The sequence below is a fragment of the Dermacentor albipictus genome, chromosome 4 (genome assembly GCF_038994185.2).
Source record: "Dermacentor albipictus isolate Rhodes 1998 colony chromosome 4, USDA_Dalb.pri_finalv2, whole genome shotgun sequence".
NCBI lineage: Eukaryota > Metazoa > Arthropoda > Arachnida > Ixodida > Ixodidae > Dermacentor > Dermacentor albipictus.
The window spans coordinates 93,851,184-93,867,388 of record NC_091824.1 but is presented as its reverse complement, the minus strand read 5'-3'; the positions used below and the strand labels follow the sequence as shown (position 1 = coordinate 93,867,388).

At 44.5% G+C, this 16,205-nt stretch overlaps 1 protein-coding gene across 5 annotated transcripts in view; it reads left to right on the top strand.

The window, feature by feature from the left end:
• The window catches only part of Sin3A (SIN3 transcription regulator family member A), a 60,075-nt gene that overhangs the window by 42,559 nt on the left and 1,311 nt on the right, over positions 1-16,205 (top strand). For 4 of the 5 annotated variants that reach the window (XM_065454064.1, XM_065454065.1, XM_065454063.1 and 1 more), the window contains 3 exons: positions 3,651-3,998; positions 6,232-6,407; positions 14,512-14,836. In XM_065454064.1, coding sequence (XP_065310136.1) covers positions 3,651-3,998; positions 6,232-6,407; positions 14,512-14,836 — 849 coding nt within the window. Of the gene's footprint in view, positions 1-3,650; positions 3,999-6,231; positions 6,408-6,714; positions 6,735-14,511; positions 14,837-16,205 lie in introns of those variants that run through there. The other variant, XM_065454066.1, reaches the window with a different exon arrangement.

Here is a 16,205-nt window from a genome sequence, read left to right as displayed (position 1 = left end):
AAACCAAGATGCTTGCTGCAGTGTGCAATGACCATAGGAAGCCTTTATTTTAGCTTTGTTCGCTGCATAATATGTAGTCGATGGCACATAGCCAAAATGCTTCTGTATTGCGCTCGTGAAAGCTTCATCAGTCCTCAGGCGCCAACTTGAATGTATGCTCAAAGAGCGTAAAGCCTTACATGCATGGTTTACAAATGCCTGTGCTGGCAGAAATAGCAAAGATGTAAAACAGAGGACGCTGTTACGCAAATTTTGTGATGCTACAACGCTAAAGTTGATAACATTCCTGCCAAAAGATTATCAACTGTGATTACCAACTGAAAAAGAGATCCACACGCGTTGGTGTACTGCATCTGTAGTGCGTGACTGTGACTGACGAAATGCATTCATGCATTATTGTTTTAGATATTTAAGCTAAAATATAGGGGTGCGATATTTAAAGTAAAATTTAGGGGTGTTGCCCTTGCACGAAAGCATACAGCTAATTGAGCACCATGTTTTATTCTGATATGTGCGAACTGCAGTACCAACCTTTGTAGCCATGGTAGAGGTCTCTAACTTGGAATGTATATTGAAGTCTTTATTTTATATAAATGGGAAAGTGTGCAGCTTTATCTTTTTAATTCCTTTATCGGTAGCATCCACCCCCGACCTGATTTAGTTGTCCGACATACCAAATGGTATTGGCAATGCCACCCAATAAGTTTGAGAGCTTTAAATTACAATAACTTATTCCTTGTCCTGTAAGATAACCAATAGAGCAGTGGTAGTGACTGGTGTTTATTGAAAATGTGAGCCCTAACAAACTGAATATGTGAGGTCTTTAAGTGACCTATCTTTTCATACCTATCGCAGTGGCCTATTTTGTTTATAACTATATTGTTTTAAAAAAATGTACGTAGTGCCAGTACATTTGCTCAAGAATGTGTCCTGTACTCAAAAGTACAAGTATGACTGAATTCTTGTGGCCATTCATCGTTACTTTATTCACTTGCATATTGAACTTGATTGGACTTGTGAGAGTGTTATGCTATTTGTACTTTGAGGTAGGTGTAGTTTGATAAGCACCCAAACCAGAGGCTGTTCTAACCCACCTCGAAACGCCCTCTAACATCGCATGATAGAGGGCTGTCTTATGCCCGTGTCACACAGGCACCCACAAATTCCTTTAGTATAAGTAATCGTATAGTAATCATATAGTATAGTATAGTAATCGCAACCTCCCTTTAGTATAAGGGAGTGCGAGACTCCCTAAGGAGTTTGACTTCAAGGAAGTTGTGGTCGTATCACACGGCCAATAACGAGATTTTAAATGTAGCCACCTGAGGCGTGCGCATACAGCAGTTTTCATTTTTTGTACAAGCGCAAGACAGTAACTTCTAATTACACTTGTAGCTATTCAAATTAACGCTCCTCCCATAAGAATATTATTCAAAATATTTGATGTCAGACATATACCTCATTAAGAATCAGTGTGCTCGCTAAACATAGTAGTGCTGACAGCAACGCTAGCCACCGTAGCGTGGCGAGTAGGCTCTGCATTCTGCTACCCGGACTGCTGCAAACCACACTAAAACGCAACATTTCGTGCATGGTGAACTCATGGGCTTTCCTTGTATTTTGTCTACTGTGCCAGTGTCATTCATGAGTGACCACACCAGCCACTGCACGACTAGCTTGACAAAGGCCAGGTTTACATGAACCCCACGTGAGTGGCTCGAGTCAGAAATCGGGCTGACTGATTCTGATGTGACTGCGTTTACATTAACTCGCTTCTGACAAGTCTGGACAACGATGCCACACGGCGTAGAGCTGAGACATCAATGCGTTCGTAGTGGGCCTCTGGTTCCCGCTGACATCTGCAACAGCTCTATTTCGGGGGTCTTATCGCTTTGATGAGGTTACACTGCACAGTTTCTTGCCTTGGCCTTGTCTTGATACTATCCCCGCTGCCAGTGCATAAATCCTAACCTCCTATTGTTCCCGTGCAAGTCTCGGCGCTGGCGGGCCCTACCAATGCGCATCTACATGCACACTGCAAACGGGTCAGGCTGGGTCAGCCTACCTCATGCAGTCGGCCCGACTCAGCCCAACTCGGCGCCGTATTGGTTAACTTGCGGGTTAATTGGCATGGGCTGAGCAGTTCTTGCAGCAGTCCTTGAAACTCTTCAGAACTTTGAATATCAAAATGCCATTTTTAAATGGTCCCTCACCAGGCCACATATCAAATCTTGGTGATACACTGGGAGTTGTTACGTGCCCTCTGAGGAGCGTGCTCCTGCGAGAATTTTTCAAATTGATTCATTATTAGCAGGAATATAAATATTTGAAGTGTCGCAAACCCATGATTTGAGGAGGCAAGCTACACTGCGATGCTCTCGCCTCTTGTCCCATCCAGCCTACGCGGGCAAAATTCCTTCCCTGCGTTGTCATTCTCCCATACTGGAGCTGGAGGATTGCGTCACGTACATCTCACAGTACCTGCCCTCCTCTTCTTGCTTTTTTCCCTCGCATTTTTGTTGCACGGCACGTTTCCAGTGACGGTTGTGTGCGCGAGCTGTTGTGCTTTAGTCTTGCTGCGTGCACGATCCTGGTGAGCTGTGCACGACAACACTCGAGTTGTCTGGCTGCTTCTGTGAACTGGGTCCCTCAGTGCGCGTACTTCAGCGAGGCTAGCTCGCTCATGGATCCCTACCACAATGTGCCATGTTGTTGTACCGCTGGCACCAGACTAGCGGGATAAGTCAGTACCACATAAACACTGAGGTGGACGCGAGCAGATCGAGCAAGATCGCGCACTGGAACACAGTAGAAAATGACATAGTTCTCTGCGTCTCTCTAGCTATGGTACAACGTAAAACACACACAGACATTCGGTTTGCATGTTTTTTTATTTCTCTAAACTTTAATTTGTCTACTGAAGCAACAGATCAAAACATAGGACTGCTGTTGCCTTGAATAATTCTCAGTCGCGTGTCACTATCAGTGACGTCACAGCACTGCATACTACGTAGGCACACTTGTGCGAATGATGTCGACTGGCCGGCTGGGAGCACAGCACCCACGAGGAGGACGCAGGGCATTTGATATGAAATTCAAATTGTTTTCCTGTCGCGCAGCGGTGTAATACTTTGAAGACATGATCGTTAGCGTGCACTGTATGCACTGCACTTGTCGGCTCAAAATGGCCATACCTGGTAAGGTGCCCCTTTAAGGCCTTGAAGGCCCTTCAATTTCACCTAGTGCTTCAGTATATGTGTGAATTTTTCGTTTGCCTAACCTTCAGTGGATCTTTCTTGAATATTTGGCCGTAAGATTCATGCAGTTTACTGTCAGTCCAATTCAATCCACTTGGCAGCGTTTGGTAGGGAGCCATTTTGTTTGTAGTCATTTGTAAGAATAAGACTTGGCAAGTTCTTTTTTTCATTTTCCCCCTTGTTTCACATCCTAGAAGATAAATGTTCGACCGTCATTGAATCAAGTGTTTTGTTTTCAAGCTGTTTAAACTATAATGGTGCTTTAATTTAAAATTTGTTGGTGCCTTGGAAGTCCTTGTGCGTTGCTGTGTTGAACCTTGTGCACTGCAGCGTCCTGTAACCTGGTACAGTACGCAAAGCAGGGCTGTGTTTAAGAAGCAGAAATGTGTGCAGGTGGAAGTGGAGGACTACTACCCAGTGTTCCTGGACATGGTCAAGAGCCTGCTGGACGGCAACATGGACGGCACGCAGTATGAGGACACCCTGCGGGAGATGTTTGGCATCCATGCCTACACGGTGTTCACGCTGGACAAGGTGGTGCAGAATGCGGTGCGGCAGCTGCAGCACATCGTGTGCGACGAGGCGTGCCTGCGCTGCACCGAGCTCTTCGTGGAGGAGCAGCGGGCCGGAGGCGCAGGAGGCACATGTGCCACCGCCGCACACCGTGCGCACCTCGAGTCCAGCTACCAGAAGAAAGCCGAGCAGGCCTTGGTCAACGACAACTGCTTCAAGCTTGTGCTGGTTGGTGCCTCCTGTGTCTGTAGGCTGCAGAGCCTGAAGCCAAGCTTGCTCTCCTCTGTACTCTGTTTCATACTTAAGATTGTCGTAGAAGTCTCACTCGATGCATTTCTCGGCAGTTGTTTTGAATCTGCTACGCTTTCTGCTGAATACCTATACTTCATATCACAACAGTGTATCACCACTGAATCACAAATGTATAACAAATGTATGAAACAGAGTATAAGATGGCCATATAAGGCCAGTATAATTGTCAGTACTGGATTGAGTATCTGCAGGATGCGCTACCATCATGCATATTCAACAGCACACTTAGTTGGGAACCTGATGGCTAAGATCCTAAATGTAAGCTGCAATGAAATTTTGGGCCTTGTAGAAAGTCTGGTTTCATATTGACAATGTAGTATAGATATAGAGCATTGTTTGTGCAAAATGTGTTAGAAATATGTGGGGATGCATTACAAAAGAACTTGCAAAAAATATAATTTTTTTTTTTAATGGCAAAACTGGAAAGAAATGATGAAGAACTTGAAACATTGAGAACCAGCTAGCTCTTTGGCACACTATTTGAGATCATGTAGCTTCCAGGGTGCACTGAAACTCTTGGATGCCACGCTCTGGGATTTGCATCGTGCCTAATCACCAGACGCGCATTATCTGCTGAGGTGCTATTTAAATACTAGTAAAGAAAGACACTTAAAGACATATAAAAAAATAATTATTGGTGTATTTTGATCAAACTTGCATTATTTATGTATTTTCATGTGCTGATTTCAAATATGCAATTGATTTTCCATTTTAGCGAGTAGTTTTTAGTACTCTATTTACTCAAATTTAAAGCACACTTTTTTTTTTTTTCAATAAAATGGGTTCAGAAATTGCATGCGCATTAGAATTGAGTTGGACCCTAAATCTGCCATCAGCATTCAAAATTGCCACCTCGTATGCACTTCGAGCATAGCTGCCATAGCTTCTTCCATGTGTGTGTAGTATGTGTGCTCAGGGTGGTACAGCAGTACAATCAAGCAAAAATAAATGCCATGCACGAACCTGATGCGAAGGAATATGAAAAGATATTTGGTCCAATTTTGGCTACAAAGAGCAGTGTCCTCAGAGGCAGTTACCAACTCTGCAGCTTTGCCAAGATTGCCTTAATAGTATGTACAGTCGAACCCACTTATAACAATCCCAGGTATAACAATATATTGTTTATAATGACCATATTTCAGTGGATTTACGATTATCTGACGTTGCCTGTTGAAACTGCTTCCAGATATAATGACTGTTTTTGAAATCACCATGTTAAACTGAAAGCTTCGAACGCGGTCACGGTTAAAATAGGGCACACGAAAAGTTCCAAAGCACAGAAGCATGATCAAACTAGGTACATGGTAGCGCGCCCCCTGCCCCAGTCCAACTGCAATGATTATACGGCCTTCAAGATGAGCGAGTGACTGCCGCGTGCATAGGTCACACATTTTCACGGTGCACTTCCGGTGCTATATTAGATGCCACGATGGTGTCACTCTTGTTCTTGCAGCACAATTGTCCTATCTGCATTACGCCTGTTTCAACGATTTGGAACTGACCATCTATGATTTGTCGACCATCTAAACGCTTCACTCTCTTGTGCAGACTTAAGTCATGTCCCGCTATAGTAAAGTATTTCACAAGCTCTTGAATAAAAAATGGCGGCTGTGCTTGCATTTCAACATGACAGGTGATCAGAAATGGGCACCATTTCGAGAGTTATACGACACCACATTTTTTCCTTTAGATGGAAGTTTCTCATGGAAATTTGCAGCTAGGTGCAGGAATGCACCAGGAACAAAAATGACTGAAAATCTTGTTTTTGGACCAAAGTACTGCCGAATTGTAGCTGCTGACACGAGCTTCAGTGCAATTTCTTTAGTGTATTTAAGGGCAAGTCCGTATGTAACAAACTTCTGTTATAACGTCCGCTTTTTATAGAACTCGAGTTCATTATAAACGGGTTTGATGGTACTACAAATTTATAGTCAATCTAGGCAAAGTTAAATATTGTTGCATTTGGTCTTCAAGTACTTTTTGCAACCTCTTAGTCGATGTGCTACTAATACGCAAGGTGTCAATCAGTGGTGCTGCTGATTGCATGAAGTTTTTCGTGGTCATCTGCTTTTTCTGCCCTGTTCTTTCTTTCATTCTCAAGAATTTTCGTGGTCATCTCTTGATCATATGTTTTCTGTTTGCATTGCAGTACCAGAAGGAGACCAAGCTTACAATAGAGCTGATTGATACAGAAAGCGACATGTCTGAAGATCCTGTGGAGATAGAGAAATGGTCAGAGTACGTTGACAAATACGTGGCCGGTGAAGATTCCATCTCGGACGAACTGAGAGACCAGCTGGCAAAAAAACCCGTCTTTCTTCCTCGGTAAGAAGCGAATGGTGTGCACCTGTAATGGTACATTTGATGTGACAAAGTCGAACCTGCTTATATAGAATTTGGATAACAGTAGCCATTTCCCTGTGAACTTCATATCTGCCAGCACTCTCTATACGCTTTCTTTACGTCAGCCTAGCACCATAGATAGAGAATTCGACCATGTTATATAATATCCACTGAAGGTTCGTGTAGGTTATTTTGAGATGGGTGGCCTTTTGAAATATATCAAACTACGCTTGCATTTGCTCGGAATATCAACTTGAATAGTTCAGCTGTTTTCGTGTTTCTATTTCAGGTGTGGTGCAGTTGAGACAAGTAAGTGTATGAACAGGAGTGAAAAGCTAGTAGTTATGGCTGGGGAGTTCACTGAGAAAGAGGTGAAAAAGGGGGAGCCAGAGGGCCCTTTCATTCATGCAATGGGCACATCCCAATTGCTGTAGAATTGGGCAGCTCAAAGTCCTGAAGCTACATTTTGTAACGATTTTGATAAGTTGCCAGCCTGAAAAAGAAGAAAAAAACCATGTAGTGCCTTGCACATGTAAGGGTGGTCAATGAATCAATGGCCAAAGGCATGCTATTGGTAATCCTGAGAATAGCAAGCTTACGTGGCTTCATGGGCCAGGTGACGTATGTTCTATTAGTGTGACATGCTGGTGTGGTTTGTTGACACCATTAACTTCAGCAGTTAGTGATGTCAACCTGAAGTCTTTAACCAAATCTGGCACTTCCTTAAGGGGGGACGCGGCAATTGAAGTGGTCAAAATTGTCAAAATTTTCGATTTTCCGATTTATTTTTTTTCGCAATCCTCGGACCTTCTTTTACGTCGTGGAGAAATATTATAACAATATACGCGGTAGAAATCGAGAAAACCGCATTTTCCTAGAGCGCCGTCATCGAAAATTGCGAAAAAATCGGGCCTCGGAAGGTGCCGTCGCACCGCGGATAGCTCGGCTATCTGATGACGCAGCGCCGCCATCTTGGCATCATCGTAAAGAGGAGAGATCGGAGCTCAAGATAGCCGCAGCGCCGTATTTCTCCCCTGAAAAATAACGCCAGCAAACGCGAGCGAAAAAGAGGTAAAAGCGGCATCGTGATTGGGCGCAGTAGTCACGTGGGGAACATGGAGCGCTCCTATTGGCTGTTGTTCATTTGAATTGCCCGCGAAACACACTCGCGCGCATTGGCGCAGTAGCGCCTTGCGCGTTCCGTTCATTGTGTTTGCCCATCGTGGCAGCCAAACTACCCTAACGTGCGTGTACCGTGATGAGCCCCAAAGGAGCCAAGTTCCGAACGGCCCACGCGTACGGAAAACGACGAAAGGCGTGGAACAGAAGGCGAAAACTACCCGCAGAAGCGGATGCCGCTGCCCGCGTCGACTAGGTGCGACCGGCGCACGCGGGTGATCGGGAAAGCGCGTCTGCGTGCAGTGCTGACGACGCGACCGCGTGCCGTGACCGTGGGCTGTGTTGACGACGCGACCGGGTGCGGTGGCGATAACGCGACCGTGGGCTGTGGTGACGACGCGCCCGCGTGCGATGGTGAACGCGCACCCGCGCGTGGTCGTGACGGCAATGTGACATCGGCGAGAGCAGACGTCGCGTCAAATATTCAGCTGCGGATTTCAGCTCCAGTTCTCACGAATGAAGAGATTGCGAAACGAGCGGTGACAAGAGCGGATGTTTTGAATGCGCTGTCATCTACCTCTGCAACAAAGAGGAAATTTCAGCTTTTGAAAGAATGAGAGTGTGCCGACGACGTGGTTCCCGAGTCATCATTTGCGGCGGGCTGCTAAAAAGGATGCACGACGTATCAAAAAGGCAACGAAGGCACATGAAACTGCTGTAAAGAAGCGAAAAATTATCTCAAAATGTAAAGGAAATGTGTCCTCACTGTCAAAGGACTACATTCCAGGCGGGTTTTAGGTGCCCAAAGTAAATATTTTTATGTTTTCAGCAAATAAAACTTTGGGCCCCATTTTCTCAGCTTTCACTTTTTGTGCAGTTGCTTTCAGTAATCCCAGTGCAATTTCACAACGAATAAAGACAGAATCATTTTGTTTTTTGCACTTAGATCGTGAAACATTGACGAGTGCAATAAAGCTGTCCAATTTCATCTGCACCTCATTAAAAAATTTATAATAAGTTTTTTGCAATGGTCATTAGTAAGACAACATGCAGAGAAAAGTTCAAAAGAAGATTTCGTGCTTATTTCGGCATTTAAAAAATAAACCAATAGCTTTACTGCACATAATGGGCTTTTTTGAACATGCTGGTATGAAAATCTTGACAAACTTATGTGTAATTAATTAATTAATTTGGGGCATGACCATTAGAGGATGTCAAGTGTTCTAACTCAGGAACTATAGTAGATAGCTCAAAACTGATTTCAGTTATGATATCAGCATAACAAATCATACCTACATGCCAAATTTCGTCAATTTATTGCCATAAATAAAAAACTTTTTTTTTATTGCCACGTCCCCCCTTAATTAGCTTGCGTGCCAAACACCATGCCATGCATGCATCACATGTTACAAAATAAGATCGCGAAAATTTTGTCCTCAGGGTGGCCGTTAGATCTGCTGTGTGCACTCTAACCTCGTTATTAAGTAATAGGATGAACAGTAAAACCTCATTATAATGAGTTTGGAGGGGGAGCTACAATTACTTTGTAATATCCATTACTTAGTTATATCCATTTTCATAGGTACTGCACAATGAATCTCTACGGGAATTTCGAGGGGAATTTAACTTGCTGTGCTACATCCATTATTACATACATGAGGTTCAACTCTATTAGTACCAGATACAGTCGAATCTCGATAATTCAAATGTGTAAGGGCGTGAAAATTTGTTTGAATTAAAAGAAGTCGAATGAAGAGTGTTCTTGAAGTATTCGTGCACCATAGCACGTAGCACGAACGGTGAGGGTTGGCAAATATCGCGGCACGCAAGCGCACAGTGAGTGAGAACTGTCAAACTGCCCACACCGGCCAATGCTCGCTTCCTGATAATGGCAGAAAATGAAACTTCTAGGAGCAAGCTGGTGCCGGCACAGAGGCGTGTGAAGGCCGTCAAAGGTGAGGGAGTTATGAGGGAGTTGAGAGGATGGTGAGGCGAGCGTAGTTGCGAAGAAGGGCAAGAGGAAAGCAGATTTGATTTCCTGCCAGCTTGATGGATGGCACTAATTACCTCTACCACCTAAGACTGCCACTGAAGCAGTGGAGTTGCCGAGGCTGGACTGGGCCTCCACCACTGCTTCCCTCTGCGTGCTTGCGTGGTTTGTCCTCTGTCTGCTGACAAATTCGCACTGTGTTTGTTCTTCATCATGCGTTCTTAATGCAAGTAAGGACTTATCAAGATGACGAAGTCGTTTCGACCGATCATAATTATGTTGGTGCACTCCCTTTTACTGCTCCGTCGCCGCGTTCAACAGACAAGGAGAATGAGATACTGGGTGTCGCCTTTGCGTCCTTGCATCAGGATCTGTTTTATCATACAGAATTGTATATGGCACACTGTCTCCAACAACCTTTTCCTCGGGATGTCTCGGTTTAGACTCGCTATTGTACAAAAAAGTGCAGACGAGACCAAAACAAGCGCGAGCGAGAGCAGATGATAGTGGGGAACAAGCGGCCCGGCTGCTTCAGATTCGAATACGAATAGAGCAGTCGGGCGGGTCCGCATAGCACCAGTTTCCCGCGTGTACATCACTGTAGGCGCCACTCTTATTGGTTTCCTCCGCTCGAGGTGCGCGTTTTGCCGCTAGTGCGGCTGGGGCATTACGGCGCGATGCAGAAACGGCGACCTTGCCATTTGAGGGAGGATGAAATTTCCGCTAAGCTTTTTTGTTCCTTCATGCGCTGCGTTGAGGGATCCCTTCTAAGCTTTTCCTCTGTGGCAGGGCAAGTGCAATGCTGGTCGGAGGCACTGTCGCGAGATTTGACACGCTGTTGCAAACATTATCGGGGCACGGTATGTTTGAATTGGCCATTGCAAAAGCTTGCGCTTTCAAATTACCAGGCATTTTCGCCCATTGGAACACATAACTTTGACGAGCCCACAGTGTCAGTTCAAATAAATTGGAAGTTCAAATTAAGCGTGTTCGATTTAATGAGATTCGGCGATAATGGATATAATAATGGAAGAACAGTTAAACCTCGATATAGCAAACTTTGATACTGTAGAATCTCGTTAATTTTAACCCCAAGGGGGATTCAAAACTCATTCGAACTAAGGACACTCGCTCCAAAGGGGTCCTGAACCACCCTTCAGGCTTGGTAAAAAGCATAGTCGCTGCTGTTAACATCTCGGCCAAGTTTTCCAGTCGGGTGCAGTTCATGGAGCTTTCAAGGAGAGAACAAAGTCACCTTTCTCGCAAACGCTCTCTTTTTGATGGAAGCCTGCTCCTCCCTCTTTTCTGGACACATTATTTTGTAATATATAGTAGTGGATTTCCATACGCGGCTGCTATTGGCCAATACCTGACATCAGTCAAGAAGGGTGTTTGGATGAGTGTGCTTCTACCTACTGTTACTATGTGTATTTATTGACGAAGTTTAATAAACAGGCTGACGTAAGTGAAAACTGCTTTCGAATTTCAGTAATAATTACGTACTTCCAGAATAAGCCGACTACCGCCTGTTCATGCTCGGCTGCGGCCGCCTGCGTGGGAATTAAAACTCTGGTCACCTTGCTTATCAGTCTCATAGCCGTCGGGTCTCGCCAATTTCGACTAGTTTTGAACGCTCAACAAGCCTCGAACCATGCAATACTTAAGGTCAGACCATACGCACATTTACCTACACGCACAGACTCCCAGGCCACTCCTGGTTAGATGCTTTGGCAGGCCTGTTAGATAGCGCTTCAGAATGCGCAAGTTGGATGTGGGGAGCGCAAGCACGCACTTGAGCCCTGTCGTGTACAAAGTAAATGCTGCGCTTGGCAGTTGTATGTAGCTGCGGTCTGCTTCGTAGCGTAGATACTGCGGCCACCGCAGGGGCTGCTGTGGCAAGACCACTAGCTGAGCGCACTGCCGCTTGCCGAGGGCAGCTGCGTTTGGCTTGCATTTGTTGCATCATAGGTGCCAAACTCGGTAGTACTGGTGTCTACGTTAACATTCAAAATTAAATTTGAACTGTGCGCCATGGTGACATTCAGTAGGCAGTGGTTCAGTAGGTTGTGGGCATGCCCCGCTAGCCTTCGCAGTGCAAGGCATTAAAGAAGAAGCGGAAGCATCGAGTGTTTGATTGCCAATAATTCTGTTTATGCTGAACGCATTGAAGCACTTCTTGCGGTGAGGTATTACTGAAATAGCCTGTTTTACTTTAAATGCATTTCTCCACTTTGATGAAAGGTAATTCAGGGCTCCTTTAAATATAGTTCCTGATCAGTGTTGCGGTAGAGCGCACAAAACCAAAAGCGTTACTGGGCTTGCATTGAAAGTCTTAATTTCCCTTCATCAGCACGCAAGCGACGACATGTGCTGGAAGACGCTTAGGTTCCTTGTGCGCAGTTTGCTGTGAGTGCGGGGGAAAACATGTGAGGCTGAGCCAAGAAGGATGGTGGCTTGATGGTCCTCCCATATGGCCAATGTTGGATATGACTTGATTTAATGCACGGCAATGTGATAAAGTGCGCGCTAGCGCTAGGAAGAGAGGTGGGATGGGGGCGGCAATGCTCTCCTGCTCTTGATTGGATCCCCATTACGTTGATAGGTAACGTTAAGGTCTTCTTCCTGCTTTTTTAAAGCTAGATTGGAAAGGAGGCTGAGCGCTCTTTGTCATTTTACGGCACATTACCGTAGCTAGCAATGCATCGAAGCTTTGCCTTTGGATCGGGCTCGTCTGAAAAGTGCTCCATGTGATCGAGAAATTTTGTTTTAAATAATATTTGCATGGTTTTCGGAGTTTGAATTAGCGGGAGTTTTTCTGTATTCAAATACATAAAAATTTGTCAGTACCAATACAGCAGTTTGAATTGAGAAATATTGAATTATTGGAATTTCACTGTATAACATAAATCTATATGTTAAAGTATTTCACTCATAACTTCTCGTTTATAGAACACCATGTATTTGGAACCTCTATGCTAAAATGAAGTGTGTTTATACACAGTTTCAATAAACGGAATTTCACTGCCCTGCGAGGGGAAGAGGGGGGGTGAGCATGGTAATGCAATCAAATGTGCAGGTGAGTGGGGAGGAGAGGGTGTGGGGGTCAGGCTAGTGCACATCTCCTTTCCCAGCAGGGCTATGGCTGTCAGCTGACACCGCTGAACCCATAGGCAACCCGTACACCCCGTTTTAGAGGTAATCTGTTGCATGTGCAAAGAGTAGGCATGGCGAGATGTTGCATCTTGTGCACTGTCTTCCCGCGCATCGAGTACTGAAGGTCATGTAATCTTGGAGCTGCCACCACTTTTCATGATAGTGTCGTTGCACTGTGGGTGACGCTTATAGACTTGGACGCAAAAGCATGGCTGGCTTTACTTCATGTCGCCGATGTGAAGATATCATCGAACCTGCATAAAAGTATCTTTCATCGCCAACTCTCAAACTCAACAAATTTGTTTCTCACTCAAATTTGTGTTTTCAATTTTTCCGATAATTCGGGTAAACCTTGCAGTTCCTTCCGTGCAAGAAAAATCCATTCGGTGACTGCACTTATTTGCATAAAAGGTCAAATTGAAATTTCGGTATACCAGAGCATATTGACAATTTTACAGACTTTGTTATATCGAGGTTTAATTATATTCAGTTCCCTTTGAAATCTCCACAGAGATCTATGTATTTAAGACCTAAGTTTAATAAGCCAAATTGTCCTGCCAATGAATATAAACTAGATCTGTCTCCAAATCCAGAAAAATGCTCCGCGTACGTAGTAAAACCTCGCTCATTTAAATTGCACAGAACCGGGAAAAAATGAGTTAATCGAACGTTGCATACTGAGGGTATCGAGAGAAGAATAAACAAATCCTTACTACACGAGCACGCTTTTATTTGCTAAATGAATCGGCAAGTCCTCTTCCTGTTTTGCACAAAAGCAGTGTGGAAGCTGTGATTTTCATCACCTTGTGACTGAATAGCGTGTGCAGCGACAAAGGCCTCACGACTTCCTTCGCAGTGCAATTGTGGTACAAGACCTGCGACTTCATCTGAGGCATGCTTTTCACTACTGCACAGGCATCCTGATTATTTTTCTGCCAGTGAGCTGCAACAGATCGCACAGGTTGGCATCAGAATGCCCGTTCGTTGTGATGTAGCCAGGGGTGTTTAATACCAGTGTGTGGGCCATGGTAGGATCGCTCTCATTCCCAACAAGTTCCCCTGTGTTTGTGACCTCGCGCCCGCATAGCATAAAAACAAACAAACAAAAAATTACTGCTCCTTGCAACTTCTGCAAACAAAACCGCAGTTGCTATCGACGCAATTGCGGATGATGACTATGGGGTTAGAAGAGTAAAATGAAACTACTGCTCACCGCAACTGTTGCAGGCGAAACCAGCGGTGAGAGCATGGATGGTGACTATGCAGTTGTGCGTGACTGTAAGCGTAAGAATAAGGGCCATAAAGGCACAAATAGGCGCAAAGTGTTTGGACGCTAGTGCCTCTCTTGGTCTTTTGCGTCACACATTTGCAGCAATTTATTGACAGTAGTTTTATCACTAGTAGTAGATATATCAACAGCAGTCTGTCATCAATGATGATTGCTTTATATTCTCTGCAACAAGAAAATATACTTGGGAGTTTTCACTTGGACATTGCATCAGCTCTAGTAGGACACTAAATATTTCCTTTGCCCCACTACCGAAGGTAGTAGTGTGGCCTTTTTTAAGTTCAACATATGCAGGTTCATCTGTGCTGTGTCAGGGTCATTTGCTTGCTCTTCGAAGGGTACTATTCTAGCCTAATCGCAATTTTGAGCTGCATCTGCAATATCACTTGCTTTTGTAGCCTTCTGTTACACTCTTGCTCTCCTCATTGCTTGGTTCTGAAAGTTGGTGTCCATATTAACTTTAACTGCTTGGCTTGACATAGCACACACATGGTGTTAAGCTACGCATTTTCTTTCTCTCTGCCCTTTTTCTTCAGCAATGTACGAGCCCGCCGGCAGCAAGTGAAAAAACAAGAGAGTGAAGCCAAGAAGTTGGCTTCTAGCACTAATGGCAACAGCAACAATAATGGCACCTGCAATAAGAGTCCTTGCACCAACGATGAGAGCACCAATGATGAGGTGCCCTTCGCTGCGGCTGTAGGTGGTGCTGCATTGGGGTCATCAGTGTCTGCTGGTGCAGGCAAAACAGACTTGGTGGAGGACAGTCAGTGCAAGTTTAACCTCAATTCGTACAAGATGGTGTTTGTTGTCAACAGCTCAAGTTACATCTACAACCGGCGGGCATTGCGTCGGGCACAGCAGGTAAGGAGTGCAGACTTGGAAATAAATGACTAGATGAATCCTGTAGACTAACAATTCTGTGATTTGCATATAGCCTCTAGTCTTTTTATGGTGTTTATGAGGTCACCTGCCTCTTGAGAGGTATCTAGCTCTGCCAAAGATTAATTATTAGGACTGTTCAAATGTTCATTTTGAGGCCAAATTAACTCTTTGTTGACTAGTGTTGCCTCCAAGCAACATATAAAAAAAAAATTTTGTTTGCTGGACTTCAGTATTGGGTATGAAGTTTCTGGCTAAATGTCTTTGGCCAACACTGAATAACGGGTAGCAAGCGTCATCTCGATTTAGAGCAGGAGCACGTGATGAAGTGTTTGACAAGTGGCTCGCTTTCTTTTGATAGCCGGGTCAGAGATGAAATGATGGAAGATCCCTGGCTGCAATGGTGCCTCGCGCGTGATGTAAAGCAAATGAAATGTACTCCTATGGTTCACATAGGGCAAAAGCTATCTGTACAAATTCTAAACGAAGCCATAGGTGGCTTTGGGGGAAGCCCACTTAGTTTTATGCCTGAGAAAGCTTCCACAAAATAGTTTTTCTTGTTGATCATGCTTGTTCTCAGCGCTTTACCAGAAAACATTGTTTTATGGTATTTATATGTACTGTCATCAAAGGGTTAATAGTACTAGAAGTGAGTTAAATTGACTTTTCAAGCAGTTTCTAATTAATCATTCTAGCGTTCACAGGATTAGCAAACTGCACATTATGAAGCATGATCTATTCAATGCACAAATGGAGCATTAGGGACATGGAGACATGAGAGCATGCAAAAGCGGGAAGCCTTAGCCTGGAGCTACCTTTTCAACGAGAGGGCTTGCCTTTGTCAGGGCAACAGCAATGTTTCTATAAATGGAGCAGAACAAATTATGAATGTGTTGCCTTACTGAGGACGGCACAATATGTATGATCAGAATGTAGTTTATAAATAAGGAGGCTGCCCGGGTGGACCACTTGGCTTCTGTATGTGCCGTCGAGACTAAATTGGCAGTGCGCTTTGTCTGCATCAACAGCAAAACGAAAAAACACTGGGTTGAAGTGGTCACAGTATCTAGTGCTGCTGTATGTTAGGTGCAAAATTTATTGTGCAGTTTTGGCGATGTCTGCCACTAGCTTTCTGGTACCTAAAAGCGTTGAAGCTCAGTGCTTGTTCCTTGTCTCTCACCTCCCCTGAGTTATTCCCAATGTGCATTCTGAACAGGTGCACAGATTAGCCTGCTGCATTGTGTTAATAGCATAGATTTGGATGCCATGGCTATTTTCAGATATTTTGGACCCTGTATTGTAATTGAACTGAGAGGACATGGATGTATTCCCTACCACTTCTATGGAAGCC